Consider the following 22,080-nt stretch of genomic DNA (forward strand, 5'->3'; position numbering starts at 1 on the left):
GTCTGGGACCACCCAACCAGGCAAACATTTTTGGGTACAGGATCCCTTTGGCAGTACGTTTCTCAAGACTCCCGTAAGACGGGACCGACAGGGCTGGGGCTCCACCTACGTGATAATGGGGCACCCCAGGATGACAGTCCTACCCCATTAATAGAAACCCAGTAGCCACACCTACACTGGGGGTGGCTGAGACAGGCTGACAGCCCCAGAGCAGAGGTACTAAGCATATCAATGACAGTGGGTCTGTGAGTCCCAGGGACGGTCCAGACCTCTACGCCATATTGTAGCAGGAGCTCCAGTGAGCAAACATTTTCCCAGCCCTTACAGAGTGCCATGAGCAGATGCAATTCCCACTGCCAATCAGATGAAATGCAGTTGTACAGAGGTTCTCCAACACCCCGGAGCCAGTGAAGATCCGGACACACAGCCTGACATGCTTACTTTCAAACTGCATGACCTTGCAGGAGCAGTTTCTCTGAACCTCGGTTTCCTCGTCTATCAGTTGGGGTAACAGTGCTTATCCTTCCTTTGGGAGAAAGAGCAGGAAGGCAGCCATCTCCCCAAACAAAGCGTCTGCAACACGGCAGTCACGTTTGCAAAAACAATCATTCTCAGTGTTAAGAGGGACGTCTCGCCCCTCTTCGCTTTCACGTAAGAGAACAGATTCCCACTAAGCTTGAGTCATTTGGCGAAGTTACTCAGGTCAGCACGAGAGGTGGGCACTAAACCCGGCCCACCTAATGCTAAAGCCCTCACTCTTTCCAGAATACGACACACCGCCAGCCTCTTGGGGAAACCTACTGCATTTCTCAACTACCGATTCCTACTGAATGTAATTCTACTGAGTGTGATTTAGCTGGTTGTGAATGTAGACGGTCCCAGGAAACACTGCTCTACTAGAGATGTACCACTGATCGATGCTCAGTGTCTGCATCCGATGGGAAAGGGAGGAAAAGGATCGGAGAATGAGATATGCTGTCAGACGGGACAGATGCCATCAACCTGGCTGGAAACCACTTTTCGAGCCTCAACCCCTCTCTGGGGCCCAGCTGCTCTCCCTTCTCGTGCTTCCTGGCCAAGCCTGCGCACACACCAGTCCTTCTGCCTGAAACAGCTCACCCTCCCTTCTGCGCCTGACAAGTTTTCTCACTTCGGTTACAACACCTCTACCTCAGAAGGCTTCCTCCTCAGACAGGCCTCCTCTTGTTCAGGAAGGTCTTCTCCTCAAGGAGGTCTCCTCCTCGAGAGGGCCTCCTTAGATTACTCAATTATCAGCGTCCCCGTGATACTTTGTCCTTAGCTCTGTACCAGAACTTTCTCTCTTACACTAGATAATGTATCTATCTGCATGTCTCTTTGGCACTAGACTGAAAACTTCCCTGAGGAAACGAAGCTAGCGTTGTTGTTTATTTTTGCGTTTCCAGGGCCTCGCTAAGTGGGCAAGGGATGGGGAGTCGGGTGGGATGAGGTCTCTGGCGAGTAAATGAAGTCCGCTTGTCCATTTTTCTGTGTTTCAGTTCAGCCCAGCATTGCATTTTCTATTTTGGTTTTATATGTGCCGCATGCTGGTGCCTTCTTGCCTCCCCATAGAAGACACACTCCACAACCCAATAAATATTCCTTGCTGGCTGCATTCTGTCACTATAGCCCGTCTGCCAGCCACACAGAAACAGCCACAGGATGGGGACCACCCTGCCCTGTGCATCCAAGGCAAAACAAAATGATTCAGCACTTCCAAAGCGAGCACATAAGATGTAAATGGTTTCAAAAAATAGACCAAGAGCCAAACTGAACAAAAACACCAAGCAAAAAAAAAAAAAAAAAAAAAAAAAAAAAAAAAAAAAAGAAAGAAAAAGAAAAGAAAAAAAAAAAAAGGCAGAGAGAAAGTGCTACATGTATTCCCGGTCGTACCAATGGCAGGTTTTATCCGGCCCTGGCCTGCAGACTTCTGCTGACATACACGTAGGTATCCTAGGCAAAAAGGGAACTGGGGGCTTTCTAGCATCACCGGAACTCTGTGGATGCTTCTAGATACCGTCCTCATTCCCTTACTCTTTGAGAGCAAGGTTTGCTGAAGGCACAAGACAGTCTGTGACTGGAGGAGTGCCAGACGTTTATTAAGGAGCTACTGTGTGCCAGGTATGTGCTAGGTATTATCACCCATCCTACCTCACTGCATTCCCAAAAGTCAGCTGAGGTGGGTTTATGACTTCTGTTTTACCAGGGCTCAAAACAAGGAAACTGAGGCTCAGCGCTCACGATTTACGCAAGTCGGGCGGGGGGCAGAGAAGGAGAAGGGCACCGTCTTCATCCCCGATCTCTCCGATTCTCAGTGAAATACACTTTCCGCTACAGACGCGTATGGGCAAATGTTGGTTAAAAAACCAAGTCCATGGCTTGCTAAGGTTGTCAGTGTGGACGGGAGGCTCAGAGTTCACCTGACAGTTACACCTAAGGCAACGGAGGAGGGTGTCCCCGTTTTTATTCCCTGAAGGTGAACCTGGGGCTGGCATGTCCCTCCCTGCCTCCTGCAGCACCTCTGGGGTCACGGGGCACCCAGCCTGGGTGACCTCGCCGTCCATATTCAGCCTGACTCCGCGGGCAGCTCAGACCTGTCCTGCACGATGGGCTGGGGATTGCCAGGGGCGGGGGCGGGGGGGGGGGTGGGGAGACACTCTGCTGTTGGAAAGCAGCACCAACCCTGCTGTACTTAAAAGGTGGAGGTGGGTGACTTCCCACAAGGACCCCAGGAGTGGGCAGACATTTCCAGCTTCCCTATGGGACATACACATCCTCCAATCCTTCCCCTCCCCCATCTTGCACGCACGCCTGGGCAGTGTCCCTGAGAAGGCCTGGAAATGCAGAACCCCTTAGGAAAGTCGGCACATGCACTAAACTTAGGTGTAGATAACAGATACCATGTCTCTCCTAAGATCGGGATGGGGAAGGGGAAGAGACAGCTACACGGAGGGGAAAAAAAAAATCAGCCTCCTTTAGACAGAAAATGAAGCAAATGGTAAGGAGTTGCAGGTTCGTGAAGAATCGTGTCCTGAAAAGCACAGGTTTGGGATCAGAGGGCCCAGAAGTCCATTCCTGTCTCACCACCCATTAGTTATGGGTCTTGGACAAGTCAATCCACCTTGCAGGGTCTCACAGTCCTTAGCTGTTCGATGGGGGGTAATGGTACCAGGATGGCTCCTGGTCGACCCCGGTGGGCCGGCTGGGCTGCGTGTGGAGTACACAACCGCCCCAAGTTTCCATCTCATTCTTACTGGTTCTCACTGTGACAAACAAGGACTCATGAGGGGTACAGGTCCTTGGAGGCCATCATACAGAGGTCTGGGCTCCAGGCTGCAGTCCCAGGGACAAGGTAGAAGCTGGGCTCTCTCCTACACACTGGTTGCACCGGGCTCTGTTAGCTCAGGAGACACGAAGGCCTGGAACCGAGGGGTCCGCCTTCCTGTCCCCACTGGCCGGGGGCTCCCTCCCAGCCCTCGCCTGGCCAACTTGGCCAGCTCTAGGAAGACTCAGTCATTCCACCTCCTGTTAGAGCAGTTCAGGATGGAGCCTGGTCTCTCTCTGCATCCCTCCTCCCTGCCCCCCATCAGAAAGGGAGGTCCCCTTTACTCCAGCAGGATAACAGCTGTGTCTGAGTAAGTGTCTGTATCTTTCTCCTGAGTTGGGGAAAGGACCTGTTTCCAGGCTGCTGGTGGCTTCTCTCTCACCTGCTTGCCCGCCCGTTCCCAGGGAGCTGGGCACTCACACTGCTGGGGGGCTGGCAGGCTTCAGGGGCAGGAAGGCTGATTTGGGCTGCGGCAGATACATATCTCCTTCCTCCGCCAGCAGAGCAATACCTCTGGTCTTCCTAGGGGTGGGGGTGGGGGTGACGCTCCAAACCCAAGGTATTCAAGTGTGTGTGTGTGTGTGTGTGTGTGTGTGCGCACGCGCGCCTGTGTGTGCAGTGTGGTGGTGGGGGTTGGTGTGAGGGAGAGCACTGGTTAGTGTCTGGGAGACCCCTTCCTCCTCCGGCCCCAGCTGGCAGGTGCCTCAGGACAGGACAGGCAGGAGCTCAGGCCACCGCTGCCCGCTGCTGTTGCCAGATGTACTGGGGGCCACGCAGGGAGGAGCCAGCCCCGTGTTCTGGCAGCAGGGGGACAGCCCCGCAGACCCCGCAGCAGCTCGGCCCGGCGCGCCCGGGAGCCACCTCTCCAGCTGCCACCCCCGCCCCCCGCAGGCATCAGGCATCGGGGCGCTGCACTGCGGGCGACGCTTCCTGGGGAGCGCGGCAGCACCCACGGCCAGGCAGCCCCAGCAGGGTGCCCCCCCCCCCCCAGCCCCGGGGCCATTACCTTCCACTTTGGTGAGGGTAAGGACCGGACTGTTGCAGGCGCTGAGCGGGGCCACCCGGGCCGAGTGCTTCTTCATGATGAGCCGTCCGCCTGCAGGAGCGCCTCCGCCGATCGCCTACATCCTGGGGCCGGCCGGGGCGCGCCTCTCGGGTCCGGTCCCGGTGGCCTCCGCCGCGGAGGAGCGCGAGCGGCTGGCCGCTCAGGCCCTGCCCCCGGGGCTGCCGGCCGGGCTCCTGTCGCCGTGCGGCTCACTGCGGCGGCCGCCCCTCCGAGCACATCCTCCCTGGCCGCGCAGCCACTCCACACACGCGCCCACAGCTCCTGCCTGGAGGTTGCTGCAAACTCCAACGTCACGTACAAGTGCGCTCCCCACGCCCACCCCACGGGCTCACCTGCTCCGCCCCGCGCCCTGGGACGCCCGGCCCCCCGCAGCAGCAGCAGCCCGGGCCCTCCCTCCCAGCCCTGTCCCGGCTGTGGCCTCCTGCGGGGCTGGCCATCAGCTCCCAGGTCTGCCCTTTGCCACCACCCGCTCGCTCGCGGGAGGGGACACCCGAGAACTTAGCCTCGAGTTTAAAATGCGAGGCGTTTGACTTTGAATTGAGAGCTGACTTCCCTGCACAGAGTCCTGAGATGTGGTTTACAGGAAGAAGTCAGGAAAGAAGGAAAGCTTCCCCAACAGCTTGTGTGAACTTCTTTGAAAGAGTCTAGGGACACGTTATCTTGTCTGGCCTCGGGGGACAATTTTGGGGGGGGGGCAGAAGATGCAAAGTCCATAGAGCAAAGCAGCAACAAGAGGAAGGCTTGAGATTTCTGCTCCCGCCCCACCGGCCGGGTCCAGCGAGTCCCAACTCCCTGGGAAGTGGAGAAACTTCATCTCTGCCCAGCTCCCGGGTTCATGCTGCTGCCGCCGGTCTGGCGTTTGCCTCTGCACACACTGGTCTCACTGCTCCCACTCAGACCCAGCTGTAAGCTACTGGCCAATGACGCGTGATAAAAAGCAATGACATCCCTACTGCATCATTGGCTGGGGTGATCCTTAAGTGACCACCGAGTCCCCAGGACGTTTATGCAATGATAATGCATCATTCGAGGTGCCCTGCCATCACCCTGCAGGTAGGATGCACAGGGCTTGCACAGCCCAAGAACTCCACGAGGCCTAATGGGCATCTCACTCACACATGCCCAGGCACCCGTCGGAGTCCCAGCCTCCTCTGGGAAACGGAAGATTCGGTGGTCATTCAAGGTGGGTTTTGTTATTGTTAAGTCCTTCCCCAGAGTTTGAGAGCCTCCCAACTCTGCTTGGTTTCCTGTCTCAAAGCTGATATTCTACTATACGATGTAATTCGTGTCCCCCATAAGGCTAACTCAGTGGAGTGGTAAGAGGCAGAGAGAAACCCTCGCCTGGTTCCTAACAGGCGTTTCTGGTGCCATCCACGTGCAAAGCCTCGGGTCCCTGGCAGAAGTGGTTCTTACAAGTGGTCTTGTAGGGATCTTGTTATTCCTTGCCCTCCTGAACAGTCCCGATGGACAGAATGGCCCCTGGCTCTGCGAAAGGCCATGGTTTCTCAAGGTTGCTTCATCACTATAGCCAAGGAAAAGGATTACAGGGTCTCTGCAGAGCCCTCTAGTGGTAGCCTCAACATTATATGCCTCTTCCATGAACTTGTCTCAAGACCCCTAGAGATGACAGTCCAAGTCAGTAAGCTATTCGTTCCCTTCTTTGTAAAAATTAAGCATAAATAGGCCCAAAGCAAAAGAATTTCATCTTATATAAAGAGGGCCTTGTAGATACGCAATATAATATTCTTATGTGTTGTTTCACTAAGTTCATCAATCAACATTATATACAGTAACTAAAACAAGTATCACATGACTACTTATTTTTTGAGTACTTACTATGTATCAAATACCATGTTAGTTTGCTTTGCAGAAATCATTTCATTATTTACTTACAAGAGCTCTGTGAGATTGCTGTTACCTTGTTTTATAGATGGGGAAACTGAGGCAAAGAGAGATTTTTATATAAAATGCAAACTGGCCAAGCAGGGATTTATATTCCAGTCTGAACAAATCACTATTGTACTCAGAAGAGCCTGCCATGCTATTCACTTGTTAGAGATGTAAAATGTAAAAACTCCACTTAACTATTCTAATTCAGGTAGGAGATACTAATCAGGTAATCCATAATTCATTTCCTTGCACTTGAATATGGTTTCAATAGATTTCATCATGCTTTTGCACCTCCTGGAGTCTGGGTCTCCCCAGAACTTCAATTTTTAGCTTTACTTGCTGCTGAAACAAATACCCCTGAGACTTAAAATTAGCCCGTCCACCACACTCATTCTACTGGGCAGCTCACAATGAAAGTGCCCAATAAATAGTTGTCTGTTTCTTTATGCATCTTCCTATTTACTGCAATGTCTTATACAAGTTAAACAGATGATCAAGTATTGGTTTTTTTTCTGTTTATTTATTTTGGACAGAGCGAGTCTGGGAGAGGCAGAGAGAAAGGGGGAACAGAGGATCCAAAGGGGGGCTCTGTGCTGACAGCAGCGAGCCCAATGCAGGGCTCAAACTCACAAACCATGAGATCATGACCTGAGCCGAAGTTGGACGCTCTACTGACTGAGACACTCAGGCACTCATTAAGTGTTGTTAAATACTCCTGTCAACTTCACTCATTAAGTAGTTATACCTAAACCTTCTTTTCCCCATACAGGATACTCCAGGACCTTCTGATACCTGAGAGATCATCACCTCCTCATGTCTATCAACTTCTGCTTATCAAAAAGGCGGTACCAAATCTCATCTCAGCTTCCTCCCCTTCTTTTTAAGAACCGAATGCTGTTTCTCATTTTTTATACTCTATTAGCTCATACCTTGTGTTCCAACAAAAAAACCTTAACGCCCACCAAATATTTCCTCTACTCCCCTTTTTAAAAAAGGAGTTCCTGTGGCTTGACCATGTGAGAGCTGACACTCCTGAGTGCACACTTTTCTGGGGGGAGTGAGTGTGATGAGGATGCATATTTACAAACTTACATACATAAAATTATTCTAGGATATTAACTGTGTGCTGGTATATGAGCACACTGGTATTTTGAGAATTCCAACAATTTAAAACCCTATGCTAGGGTGAGGCCACCATGACCTAACTCAGGGATACCTAGAAAATCACACAAGCTCCCCACTTAAAAACCCAATTCTCAAATTACATAAAAAAGGATGCTAATAATTCTTTCAATAAAGACAGACATGATCCCCCAAGTATCAATGGAAACAAATCCTGTATATATAATATCTAGGCAAGAGGTGAGCTCATTTAACCCTGTTCTATGGAGGATGCTTGTGTGAGCTGATAACTGAACGATGTCACTGGGTAGCTACCAGTCTTAAATTTAATATTATAGGAATTTATCTGAAAGAGGGACTGGGGGTTGACTTTTTCCAGGTCATATTCATAAATGTCATCTTCTAAAAATGGTCAATGGTTTGCTCACCAAACCCAGCATTTCCCTCAGCTTTACATGACATGCCATCCTCTGTGACAGAAGAATGTTCTTTGTCACTAACCCCACGCTCTGGTTTTCTCTTTTCATTGCTGAGGTTGGGGAGATGGGATATTTAATGGCCATCTGTGGCATTCTGGTACAGCAGGCTCATAAGAGTCAGTGGGCTTTGCGTTCTTAGTACGATGGTCCAAACAATGGAGTAAGTTCACTGAACAGATACAGAGAGTAACAAGTCTATGACGCAGAACTTACATAACGTGGGTATGAGTTTTATACTCCCTGGCCTGCCTTCAACAGCCTCCCAGCCTAACCCCCACTTCCCACTTGCGAACCAGAGTAAAGGAGTGAAAGGAGGAGTCTCAGGTAAGAAAGAAGACAAATCAGCCAGTTTCTTGTACACCCAAGAGGCTCTATTTAAATTGCAACCCTATGTGGGGTCCTGGCCATGGCCCTTTAGGAAGAGAAGGGCAGGCAACCTTGGGATGAATCATCAAGGAGATGCATAGCTCTAAGGACCCGGTTGATTCCTCAAGTTCTGGAGGCTTACTACTTTTCTTTCTGGTACTGGACTCCCAGGTCCAGCTCTATATTCAGTCTCCGGCCTCCCTAAATAACTCGTGTCGCCCAAACAGTCTGGTCTGGTCTTCCTGGACTGACTCCTGCATCTGCCGTTCATGGTGGTCACTGGCCATTTCAATCTTCTGTACTGGAATGTATTTTCAGACTCATCACACTATTCCAAACAGGCACGTGATCCCCTTGGTGGGGGTAAGTAATACTTGTGACTCTCTTGAGCCCAAGAGACATGGAAAATGCCCTGAATAACAGCCAGCAACGGCTCAAGTTTGAGCACCAGCTCTGGCAAGAAGAGTGGCCAACCTCGAGGGGCCACTCAGCTTATTCTGGCCTCAGCTTCCTAACTTGGGCACACGATAGTTAGCCCCCACTGGTAGTTTCCAGACTGTTTTTCCTGGTCTCTCTGCAGACTGACTCGACTTGTCTATGTCCACGTTAGATTCAGTTTATAAAACAGCTGTCACTGTAAAAAGAAGGTTTTGAAAATGATGAGCTGAACAATTTCCAAGGTGCCATTTGGCTTTAAAATTTGGGGTGTATGAAATTATCTTCCAAGATAAGATAGTTGTCACTTCCTCCAAAGATCTTAAAAGAATATTATCTTTCGTGAATACTTCAGTTAGTAGACTCTCCCTTTAAATGGTTTCTCACTTTTTTGACAGAAGGAAATCTACATTTCTTAAAAATTCATAGAATTTTACACTGAAAGGATGAATTTTACTGTTTGTAAACCATATGCCAATTTAAAACTTGGTAAAAATATGCTTGACGTGTACAAACACATATATAACTGAGCTGAATATTTAATAAAATACCACCCTTACCGTGTATGAACACTTCTCTTCTCTTCTCTTCTCTTCTCTTCTCTTCTCTTCTCTTTCTCTTTCTCTTTCTCTTTCTCTTCTATTTCTCTTCTCTTCTATTTCTATTCTATTCTATTCTATTCTATTCTATTCTATTCTATTCTATTCTATTCTATTCTATTCTTCTGTTCTGTTCCATATATTTTGTTCTGTTCTTTTATTGCAAAAAAAAAATGCTGACTGTGGAGTGCTTGGGTGGCTCAGTCGGTTAAGCGTCTGACTTCAGCTCAGGTCATGATCTCATGGTTTGTGGGTTCAAGCCCCGGGTCAGGCTCTGTGCTGATAGCTCAGAGCCTGGAGCCTGCTTCGGATTCTGTGTCTTCTTCTCTCTCTCTGTCCCTCCCCCACTCTCTCTCTCTCTCTCTCTCTCTCTCTCTCAAAAACAAATAAACATTAAAAAAATTTTTTTAAATGCTGATTGTGATCAAGTAAGTTGACTTTAGTATGATCTGCTCTTGGGTCATAATGCATATGGTTTGAAAAATACTATTAAAATTACATTCTTTTTAAGCAGAGAGCTTTACTTAATCTCTTCAAAATTAATAATAAAAATATAAAATCCAGCAAAGGTTTTCAATAGTCAGAAAACAGACCGCTTCAATTAATTTGCTCTGAAATATTAACACTGCTTCAGAGGCCTTTGTAGTATTAAACAGTAAGAATAACAAATTATTTTTGTGGTTACCCATGTTTAAAAATAATCACTTCAAGTAGCTCCAAGAACCAGAAATGGAGTTTTACCCAAATAAATCAGTCTGCAGCATTAGAAGCTTTCAAAGTGGAGCACACATTGGTATTTCCAACAGGCGAGAAGGTCTAATGATCGAAAGAAATTAACTCCATGCGTTGGGCCGCTCATTCCCCTGATCTGGCAGGAATAACTGATAACCTTTTTCAATAACTCCAAGTGCAAGTTCAGGGAATCAAGAACCATTAGACAGATCTCTGGGTGGCTTTTCTCATCCTCACATGCCCCTTCTCTGGCACTGTGCATCAACAGCATAAACTCAGAACTCATTAGGGCCCCACTAGGATTTTTCCTCTTTTGCTAGAAAGTAATGTCAAGGTTGCTTTTGCAGACACATCCCCTCGCGGCATCTCCATGATTGCTCCACGGTGACTGGACAACAGTTAGCTTTGTGGCCATTCTGAGCCCAGGGTCAGGATCATGATGAACAAAAAGAGATGGGAATGGGGTGTCTGGTCACTTCCTTTGTGGATCCTGGTCAGGAGCCTGAGTCCAGCGGAAGGCACCATGGGGTGGCCCTCTGCAAGACCAGGCCATGGCATGGTGGCATCATGGGAGCTGAGAAGGGGCAGCTTCCCTGGAAGAGCAGACAGGCCAGAAGGGACACCTGGGGTGGGCTTGGGCGGGCTGGCGGTGGGGGAGGCTCCCTTTCCTGGGACCTTCAGAGACCTACTTTGGTGCCAACACAGACCATGAGTATAGAACGAGTACACAATGTCTGGTCCCCAGAAGATACTCAAGAAGTGATCATTCTCTTCCACTTTGGGAAATGAACATGCCAACTTCCACACATTCCTTCCGACACTGGAAAGGGGGCACTGCTTAACGATGGTTTCACCTGGTCATGTCGTTTAATCGCTCCACGCTCAACACATCATCCTTAAGATGGAGATAATAATAGTAGCTACCTTACAGTGCTGCTGTGAAGATTAGAAAAAGGGATACATGTGAAGTTCACGTAAGAGAACCTGGTAAAGAGCAGCACTCAGAACGCATCAGTCATTACCTTCAGTCTCTCCCACTAGGTTCTTTACTGGGGAGGGGCCATCTCTGGTTTGTACCAAGCACCATATATGGCTTACGTAATAGGTGCTCAAAACAGGAAGTTCTGAAGGAAGGGGAGGGAGGAAGGAAGCAAACAAGAGCATATTCACAGGACCCAGAATTCTGGAGTTTTCTAGAACTGTCGGCTTCAGCCACCTCCCAGACTATCCCTTTGTGCCTGCATGGAAACAGCGGTGCCAAGAAAACCACGCTTGGCCAGCTCCCTCCTGCTCAGGGCTCTCTGCCCCCCACTGGCTTCATCTCAGAGGAAGTGCCTGGAGACCAGGGCACTGGACTCAAGGTGAGGAGAGAGAGATCTGATGCCATTTAGTTCAGAAATAGCTGCTCGCTGTGTTCCGGATGATTCATCGACCACAGCTGGACTCCTGTCTGATTCCCCTGCTCTTCTTCCTCTGTGGAGCAGGAACTAGAATACTGACCTACATCGGATCCTCGTCAAGGCCAGAGGCGCGCTCCCTTGGCTGGTGTTCGTTTCCAAGGGTGAATCAAGGGGATTGGCCATCAGGCTGACTTGAAAATGAGAAAGATGTATTGGTTCGGGAAGGCGCCTGCTCTACTCTTTAGTTCCTGAGCACAGGACAGGCCAGGATCAGCAGGCAGGGGTCATGTGCACCAAGGACAGAAGAGGCTCCGAGTTGGGCAGATAGAGTTTCAGAAGTCCTGGGATCGGGGCCTCCTCTGGAGTCACTTAGCTCTTTGTACTTCTTTGAAGGCAGTGATAACCTCTGCCTTGCCCTAGAGTTTTCTGTACACCTGCCTCAGCTTCCTGTTGGCTGTAAGCACTGGGAGTGAGGAACCCTGCCCAGGAACAGGGCCTCAATGAGCACCGGTGAATGAATGAATGAATGAATGAATGAATGAATGAATGAAAGAAAGCAAAATCATTAGGGCAGGAAGAAGCAGGAATTTACCAATGGCTTAGATAGGCAAGGAGCTGAAACCAGAGAGGCAGATTCAGCAGGTCTGCGGGGGCAGGTACCGGCAGGATCAGCTTCCTGAACTAGCCCTAGAAACAGCCCCTTCACGGATCAGGGAAGTCCTGCCCATGTGCCAAAGGAGCTCCAGGCAGGACCAACCCCCTTTGTGTGGGCAACCTCTGGGTACCCCCTTCTTCAAACAGACCCTGATTCCCAAGGCTTCCTTCCTCTCTTGAGAGCCTGGCTATCGTCCTTCATTCCCCAGTTAGGACGGGTCTGGGAAACAGCTGGGCCCTCCTGATGCCTGGCGTAGCTCTGCCCCTCCATATAATCTCAAATCACCAGAAGCTTCCAAGGTACAGGGGTTTTATTTTTTCAACGTTTATTTATTTTTGGGACAGAGAGAGACAGAGCATGAACGGGGGAGGGGCAGAGAGAGAGGGAGACACAGAATTTGGAACAGGCTCCAGGCTCTGAGCTGTCAGCCCAGAGCCCGACGCGGGGCTCGAACTCACGGACCGCGAGATCGTGACCTGGCTGAAGTCGGACGCTTAACCGACTGCGCCACCCAGGCGCCCCTCCAAGGTACAGGGGTTTTATAGAGTGTCATCTGGATGCCTGAAAATTACTGAACACACGGTCTACTTCCCGCACTTTCCCAGTCCCAGGGGCTTCTCTACGCCTCCCATCCACGTGGCACCCTCACCTTCTCCTTCCTCTACCCAGCAGGCCTCATACACACTAGGATCCAGGCCCACTGTCCTCCTGGCCGAGCAGAACCTCCTGGGAAGTGTCTTCTGCTGACCTGACCAGAAAGGGGTATGCCAGTAACAAAAAGCCTTCTCCCCTGCTAGACTTGTTTCCCTGAAGTCTTGGTTCAGGCTCATTTTGCCCCTAAGGGGGCGTCTGCGCATTGGTGTACTTTGCTCCCCTACCCCAAAGAACAGACCAACCAACAACCTGCTTACAGCAATGGGGTTGGCTCCTGGCCAAACGGCTGGCATTAGAAGCCCCCAAGTGCTGCCCCTGGCTTCCGCCACCTCAGGCTGGATTCAGAGAAAGATGGGACCCTGGCGGAGGCCAGCAAGGCCAGGATCTTGGAGGGGGTGGGGTCAGAGTGTGACTACAGCAGGCCTGGTGCCAGCTGTCCCCAAGACTTACTCTCAGCGATCACTTCACTGGAAACCTTCAATTAAGCACTTGTTCCCTGTTCCCAGGGGTGTGCTTCCTGCTCAGTGACAATGAAGCTGAGCTCTGACCGATGACGTTCCATGCGTGACACAAAGAGACCCCAGATCGCGGCTGACCAAATCCGCTGTAACTCTGTGTGAACTCACTGGGTGAGAGGAAAGAAACGTTCTGGCACGTCAGGGGCTACCAAATGACTCCCCTGGCCAAAAACTATAAAATTCCCCCAAGAGATCACTGAGTCTTCCCCACAGTAAGCCTTGAGGATGGTCCTTTTCTCCTGCCTTGTTTTGCACAAGATCTTAGTTGCCCTACGCTGGGCATGTGTGGGCACAGGGGTGGGGGGGGGGCGGTATATGCATCTAAACCTGCAACGAATTGTATCCTTCAGCGGAAGTAGGGGCAGACCACAGGGAGAGACGTTCTACCATTTTATCAGATTATGAGAGATACCCCTCACTTTTTTCCCCCCAAAGCAAACAAAAATCCAGCAAAGGCTGTTTTTTTTTTTTTGCTTTAGGGCTGAAACAGAAGGTCCCACAGATTTTGGACAAAAGCAAGAAGGAGCCAGGAGTCTGGAGATACACCCTGTTCCTGACCGAGGCAGTGAGTCCCGCCTTTTCCCCAAATGACCAGCTCGTGTCAGCAAGGGGACAAGTCTCAAGAATTATCTAGAACTCTTGGTTGGTTGTGGAGGATTAAATGTATGCATGATTTGTTCCCCAAAGTTACCTCCCTGGTGTCAGAATATTTCTGTCTCGTGGATTCCATAACTACCTCCCAACCCTAGCTCCTTGGCCCTTTGACAAAGATGGGCTTGTTGGTGCCCCAAGGGAGTGTCTGAGGCTATGTGACACCGAGTGACCAGCCTAGGGCACTTGTTGGTGAGACAACCAGGCTTGTCTGGGTTTTCCCTAGGACATCAACACCACAATCATTTTCCAGCTTGATGGGAACCTTTTGAAATTATCTAGTCAAAATCTGTTCTTGGAATTTTTTCGTCAACCCTCATTTTGATTTTAAGATAATGATCTCTGGAAATTTCACATAAATGCCCATTCTGAAAGTTGGCGATGTGTATCAAAATTCCTAAAAAATACAAATGTTTATGGCCTCTTACCCAGTATTTTCATTTTAAGGAATTTACCCAAGAAATAATCTGATGTGAACATAGACATATGGAGAAAGATGGCCATCAAGTGTTTTTTTTTTTAAGTTTATTTGTTTGAGAGAGACAGAGACAGCATGAATGGGGGAGGGGTAGAGAGAGAAGGAGAGAGAGAATCCCAAGCAGGCTCTGTGCTGTCAGTGCAGAGCCCGATGTGGGGCTTGAACCCACGAAGCGTTGAGATCGTGACCTGAGCCGAAACCAAGAGTTGGACACCCAACCAACTGAGTCACCAGGCAACGCTCCATCTAAGTTTTAATATGAGTAAGTAAAAAAATAGAAACAACCTAAAGGTTCATTAACAGGGAAATGGGAAATAAAGTTTGATGTATTTAGACAAAAGGGTATATCACAGCTGATAAAACAAGTCATTCAATAATACAGGGGAAATGCTAAGGAGAAAACAAGGTGTACATTTATGTTCAATGTGATTTTTACATACATTACGTGTTTCTTTTATATGTAGGCCATATCATTATATATGTATGTGTATATATATATATATGCACACACACGTAAGTATATAAATAACATGTATTTGAAAAAAAATAGGCTACCATTTTTTTTGGTTTTTTTCCCTAACTACCACAAAAATAGTGATTCATTTACTTTCTCCTTGAGAATTCTCTAAAAGAGAAGTTTATCTACTTTTAGAAGTTCAGTTCCATAGTAGACGGGGTTGAGACCAATACTGACGCCTGAGAATAGTTTAAAGGGTGTGTCTCTTGTAAACAGATACAAATGCTAACAAAATGGGAAAAGCCTTAGGGTACAAGAGTATATAAAATAATGCTGCAACTGTTTTTTCTTTGAAAATGATTAGACAGTTTCTGGGGCAACTGGGGGGCTCAGATGGTTAAGCGACCGACTTTTGATCTCAGCTCAGGTCTCGATGTCAGGGCTGTGAGTTCAAGGCTCGCACTGGGCTCTACACGGGGCGTGGAGCCTACGTAGAAAATATGTAGACACTTTTCGATTCTTCTTACATAAAACTCTGTCAGATCCGTGCTTTCACGGCCATTGTTGCTTGGCCGGTACAGAAGCATCCATTCCAACATCAAAAGGAACATGTAGTTCTGTTTTCCATGTTTTGAATGTTTTGTTTCTCACATCCTTTTTATATCCGTGCCGCGCAAATCTCCAGAAGATGTGAGTAATGAGACAAAGGGAAGGGAGCGTGAGTAGCGGTGTTAGGTTCTTCCTGCAAGACTGAAGGGAGGCACAGCCACAGCTGTGAGTTGGTAGAGTCCTCAGCTGCTCGCCTACCTTGGGGGGGGTGGGGGGAGGCGCCCCGTCGGCTTGGTGAAGGGCCAGGTGGCTCCCCTGGCCAGGCCTTCTGACTGCTCCCTCAGGATGCTTCTGTCTTTGGTCCAACCTCAGGGGACTCTTATCTAATCTTTTCCCCTCATCTCTTCACTCCTGCTCATCATACACAGTTTTAGATCTTGCCCTTGAGTGTACGTCAGTGACAAGGCTACTGTGTCGGTATCTGTCTTAGACGGGAGGACTGTCATCTCCTTGCATCCCGGTCGGCTCTGTGGTGCCCCCGGGCACCTCACGGTGGTAGGTATTTGAAACCCAGAGGGCTCCAGTGCATGAGGGAGGCACTCCGACATGACGGTGGGAACAAGAGAGAGGGGCCCCATGATGCACAGCTTCCATGCCTTCTAGCACACCAATCACAGCTACCAGCTTTAGGGCAGGACACTGTTAGAAATGATTAGGCATAGTTTTTACCCCTGGGTTTTTGTGCACCCATTCCACATGTTGTATTAATAAAGTATAATATAATACTTCTTGGCAGGGATTTATTGGGTCCGATATGTTCTCCCCACTTCCTGAAAACTCAAACGAACAAAATGGGACACGACTCAACCCCGCCCCCATCTCTCAGCTTTCTTCTCTTGCCTGAAACTTGGCCCCTCTTTATACCTTACTCCCCACTCGAAGCCTACCCTTTCTGCAAAACTACAAAAATAAAAACGGAAGACAAAAACACATACCATCGAATACATTCAAGTCTCGGACTCCCTGCTCACCGCGGAGGGGACCAATCGTGGGGGCGGCTCTGTGTGGAGCCTAGCTTATGGGCAATACTCACAAGACAAGCCCATCGATCTTTGTTTTAACCTTGACTGCTTGTTTAAAGTGAACCGGCATCAAATGCTCTATTGATAGCAGAATTCTAATTTGGGATCAGTAACAACCTAAAATATCTGAGACATGAAGGATAACTGTAGCTTGAAAATCTGTTTCCAGCAGTGATATCTGCAGAATTTAAGGCGCCCTTCATCCATGGCCCCTGGAGCATTATTTGATTCGTTAATGGCATGGAGGAAATAAACCACAAACGGTCCTCGGAACTGAAGATGAACAAATACGTACACTTAGGGTGTCAGCGTAAACTAGAATTAAAAAAAAAAAAATCACTTTCACCGCAAAATGTTTGACTACAGTCCTGTCCAGAAATGATATAGGTGAGCATAATGGTCTTCAACTAGATATATGACTTTGCAGGAAACTTGTGTATGAATTTGAATGGTAGTAATCAAGTCACGCTGGGATTCAGAGTCCATGGGCCCAGCCGATTCACAGCCAGAGGGTCTCTTCTGCATTTGGGTGAGTACTCCCTGCTTGCTAGTAGACTTTGGGCGTGGCTTCTAGGTGACACTCTGGGCCCATGCGAAGGAGGGCCTGGACACTGCTTAAGAGTACGGACTCTGCAGAGTGGAAAGAGTTCTGGAAATCACCCAGTGCATCACCCTTAGTTTGGGCCAGGGAAGAATAAAACTAAGATGACGATGAGAAACAAAAGACTATGGCTATGCTGGGAACCAAAGAGAAGCAACCAAAATATACCTCCAGAAATGCACAAGGACCAAATGACAAGGTCTGCCTCGCAGCCGTGGCTGCTACGAAGCCGAGAGTAGTTTCGATCGATGGGACCCGCCTGCATTTCAGAGACTCGTCAGGAGGTTAAATAAAGAGGCCACTCCTTCTTGGACTTTAATTTTAAACTCTGGACAAGATTCAGGACAATTACAGCGCCTTTAAAGTGATTCCTTGTTTTTTATGAAAGGAAGCTGTCCTCGAGGAAAACAAACAAACAAAAAACTCCTCAATCTTAAGACATGAAAGACGATGTGAGTGCTTCCTAACTCCGAGTGGAGTCTTGCAGGAGATGGAAGGTGAATTAGGGCATCTAGCAAGGCTCTGCGACAGTCCTGTCACCAAGGCTGTAGGCACGGGCAAAAAGAGCATACTCGTCTGTTTCTCACCACAAAGCGGTGAAAGTGCAAACACAAGAAACAGAATGGGAGAAAACATTTGTAGATCATATAAGTGATTACGGATTTCTACGTAAAATATAGGAAGAACTCTAACAACTCAGTAATAAAAAGGACAAGGCCCCAGTTAAAAGCCAGGCGGAGGTGATTTTAAAATGGGCCAAAGACCACACGATCACCTCACTGGAGAAGATACGTAGACGGCAAAGACACATACGAAAAGATGCTCCTCATCTATATCACCAGGGAAATGGGAATGAAAACAACAGTGAGATACCACAGCACCCCTCCCCCTCAAAATGGCCAAGTTCGAACACAGATATCAGCAGATGCTGGTGAAGATACAGGGCAAGAGGACCTGTCATTCATTGCGGGTGGGAATGCAAAATGGTACAACCACTTTGGGAGGCATTTGGGCAGTTTCTTTACAAAATGAAATACACTCTTGCCATGTGATCCAGCAGTCGTGCTCTTTGGTACTTGCCCCAAGGAACTGAAAAGTTATGTCCATACAAACACCCGCACGTGGATGTTTACGGCAGCTTTCTTCACGAATGCCAAAACTTAGAACCATCAAAATGTCCATCAGGAGGTGAACAGATAAATAATTTGTGGTGCATCCATATTATGGAGTATTGTTTAGTGCTAAAAAAAAAAAAAAGCTGTCAAGCCATGAAAAGCATTGAGGAACCTTAAATGCATATTATTAAGTGAACGAAGCTGGTCTAAAAAGGCCACATGACATACAAATACAGGACATTCTGGAAAAGGAGACTATGGAGACTGTAAAAGGATCAGTGGTTACAGGGGTGGGGGGAAAGGGAGGGGAGCACAGAGCATCTTTAGGGCAGTAAAAACACTCTGTATAGTAAATATAATGATGGATGGATGTCATTACACATTTGTTCAAGCCACAGAATGTACAGCACCAAGCGTGGACCCTAAGGTAAACTACGGACTTTGGGTGATTATGTTGTGTCAATGTAGGTTCATCCTTGGTACAAAGTATACATTCTGGTGAGTAATGTCCACGATGGTGGAGGCTATGTATGTTTGGGGCCAGGGAGTGTATAGGAAATCTCTGTACCTTCCTCCCAGTTTTGTTGTAAACCCAAACTGTTCTAAAATAATCAAGTCTTCAGGAAAATGAGCAAAGGGCGTGAACAGATATTCCTCCAAAGAAGACACACACACCATGAGATTTGTGATAGGCACATGAGAAGATACACAACATCAAATGACACCAGAAAAACCAAAAGCACGGTGAGATGCTACTTACACCCACTAGGATGGCTAGAAGCAAAATGTCAGACGATAACAAGCGTTGGGGAGGATGTGGAGAAACGGAGAAGGAAAACTCGTAACTTCTGGTGGAGTCGTAAAATGTACGGTCACTCTGGAACGTCGTCTGGCAGTTCCTCAAAAGGTTAACTATAGACGTGCCATATGAGCAATTCTACGTCTAGGTTTATACCCAAGAGAAATAAAAACACACATCCCTATAAACACCTGTATGTGAATGTTCACGGTGGCATTATTCACAATAGCCCCAAATGGAAGTATCCCAAACGTCCGTCGACTTGATAAATGAATACAGACAACACGGCATATCCACCAAAGAGAATATTATTCAGCCATGAAACGTTGATGAGCCCTGAAAACAGTATGCCAAGTGGAAGAAGCCAGACACAAAAGGATACATCTTGTGAGATCCCGTTTCCATGAAATGTCCAGAAAGGGCAAATCCATAGATACAGAACGTAGACTGGCGGCTGGCAGAGGAATAGGGGAAGGGAGAATTGAGGGGGACTGCTAACGTATATGGAGTTTCTTTTTGGGGTGATAAGCATGTTCTAAAATTAATCGTGGCAATGGTTGCACAGCCCCATGAATATCCTAAAAAAAACCAGAGTTGAACTCTTTACACAGGTGAACTGTGTGGTCCGTTAACTCCATTTCAATGAAGCTGTGATTTAAAAAAAAACTCTATGCTCCTTAAAACCTTCTGAACTATAGTCCCATATATCTGTTGGTATCTATTATTAAATAGTGAGTGTTTTCACAAAAATATTAGTAGCTGTTGTGTTCGGTGGCACTGCAGATGACTTTTAAAATTATTTCTCTTGTTCTTTTTTTTGAGGGGGGGACTGATTTTTCTTAAGCCAATACATGCTAAAAATGTTATAAAAGGAAACTGGCCAGGTTTTACAAATGCCTGCATACAGCCTTTCAGACCAAATGCTCAACGCACCTACTTGATACGATGGATGCCTTTGGCCTTTGACATTCTTGCAGTATTTGTTCTCAGAGCCCATTACATCACTACAGACAATGATTACGCTCTCTGCCTAAACATTTCAGCTCATGCCTCTGAAACGGGCATTGCTCTACCCTCCTTGCGTGGTGGCAGGGAGGATTAAGAGGGACCCTGCATTAATCAGGACTCCATAGCATGGCAGCAACCCGGCTAGGGGGCCAAATGCTCGGCTCGCCTGTCGTCTGGGTGAGGCCGCCGGATGCTGGCCTGGCAGCTGATGCTGTCCGCTCCGCCCCTCAGCCAAGTACAAGGTGCCTACGTCGCTGGGTATCGAGGGTATTTCCACACGGCCGAGATGTAAGAGTTAAGTCAAGAGCTGCTACAGATTTCCAATAAGTGTTCTCCTAGCCGACCCTCATCCAAGACTTTATACACTTTCCCCTTCTGTCTGTATATTTTCCCTAAGTGCCAAAATGAGGAAGATGCTGAAAAAAAAAATAATAGGAACCCACTCTCCCTTTTCCTACGGTGCATGATTCTCTACAGCAGAATCACTGTTTTTGGTTTTTTCTTGGAATTAGAACATCACCCCTTCACGAAGATACCTAGAACTTGGAAGTTGAACTCAGTAGGACTCGTGCCTTCTACCAACTTCTCTGTCACCCAGGAGGAGGCTTCCCAAGGGAACTAGTTTACCAGAGCCACGGAGGATGAGGTTTGAGCAACCAAGCATACGAGGAAATGTCTTAAAAAGAGTCTTGTAGGTACCTCTTTCTCAAAATCCTTGAAGGCCACATATAGAACAATCTAGATGACTTACTATATGTCCTGAGAAGTGCTAAACCAGCTCTGAAAAATAACAGTCCTGAGTTGTGGCATTTTTTCAATGGCTTTGGTGTAAATACTGATGATTTCAAGTCATCAATGTGCTGTCACTGAACTTGAAATTGGGAGGACATATGGAACTGGAAGGAGATGGTAGGAGCCCCCATGCCATGCCATATCACACCACAAGCTGGGTTTATTTAATGACACATTGATGACAATAAAATTCTAGACCACCCAGCTCAGCAACTGTAGCACCCCAGTCCGAGCTCGTATCACTCAGGGGATTGGTGAATCGACTAAAATAGACTTCTTTAATCCTAACAGGTTCCTGTGGCCCTCAGACTCTGACACATGACCCATGTGTTATCCATCAGGTGTTAAGCACCCTGGGCCTGGCAGTGTGCAGTGGGGCAGACTGGTAATCTGGTCTAGCGTAGCTTAAACATTCTTCCTCCTAATGCGGCTTTTCATTAAATGCTGCTCATTCTCTCAAATGCTCTCGTCTCTCTGTGTCTATTTTAATTGAACTCCAATTCATTTTCTGGCGTGTGCCGGCCAGAACCATTGCTAGAGTTTCTTAACCGGCCACTTGGTTAAGAAACCTCTCTCTTCCGTACTCGCTGCCATCAGAGGAGTCTCCCTCCGTCCCTCCTTCCTTTCCCTTCCCTCCCTTTCTTTCTTCTCTTTCTTTCTTTTTAAAGTTTATTTATTTATTTTGAGAGAGACAGAGAGAGTGGGTGGGAGAGGGGCAGAGAGAAGGGGGGAGAGAATCCCAAGCCGGCTCCGCACTGTCAGCACAGAGCCCAACGCGGAGCTCGAACCCACGCAGTGTGATATCGTGACCTGAGCCGAAATCAAGAGTTGGACAGGTCTCCCCTGAGCCTCTGGTTCCTCCAGTGGGAACCCAGTGGGAAAAATCAACCCCCATCGGCACTGTGGGTCACTTCTCAGAAGCTGCTACTCTGATCTCGTACTATGGGGACTGCAGGTCAATCTGTGGGGCCCAATCACTGGGAATCTGACTGCGATGGAGGAGGGGGGAGGGGCCTGATGCAACCAGCACACAGATCTTGGCAGATTAAGTTCAGACCAAGCAGTAATCCCAAGCAGTGGCTTTGTTCCTCTGCAGAATCAGGTGGGAGATGCGCTCTGACCAGGGAATTTGGCACTGTACAAATCTGTCTGATCCAGATCCTCGAGTGAGTTTTGCCAGCCCTAGAGCTCAGTTTGCCCACGCCCAGGCAAAGTGGCTGAGTCTCAGCCCACCTGCTGTGGAGAGTGCCTTCCAGGCCCCATCCGACCAGAGGGCTGGTGACAACTTC

The 22,080-nt window shown here is 48.2% G+C and overlaps 1 protein-coding gene across 2 annotated transcripts in view; it reads right to left on the reverse strand.

The window, feature by feature from the left end:
* SLC35F3 (solute carrier family 35 member F3) overlaps window positions 1-22,080 on the reverse strand; it is a 399,741-nt gene that overhangs the window by 114,998 nt on the left and 262,663 nt on the right. The window contains exon 1 of one of the 2 annotated variants that reach the window (XM_047088788.1): window positions 4,350-4,425. The exons of the other annotated variant lie outside the window; for it this stretch is intronic. Coding sequence (XP_046944744.1) covers window positions 4,350-4,425 — 76 coding nt within the window. Of the gene's footprint in view, window positions 1-4,349; window positions 4,426-22,080 lie in introns of those variants that run through there. 2 annotated transcript variants of the gene reach the window in all.

Source organism: Lynx rufus, unplaced genomic scaffold (genome assembly GCF_022079265.1).
Source record: "Lynx rufus isolate CCGP_SWC_20201006 ecotype Redwood Valley unplaced genomic scaffold, mLynRuf1.p SCAF_25, whole genome shotgun sequence".
In the NCBI taxonomy this organism is placed as follows: domain Eukaryota; kingdom Metazoa; phylum Chordata; class Mammalia; order Carnivora; family Felidae; genus Lynx; species Lynx rufus.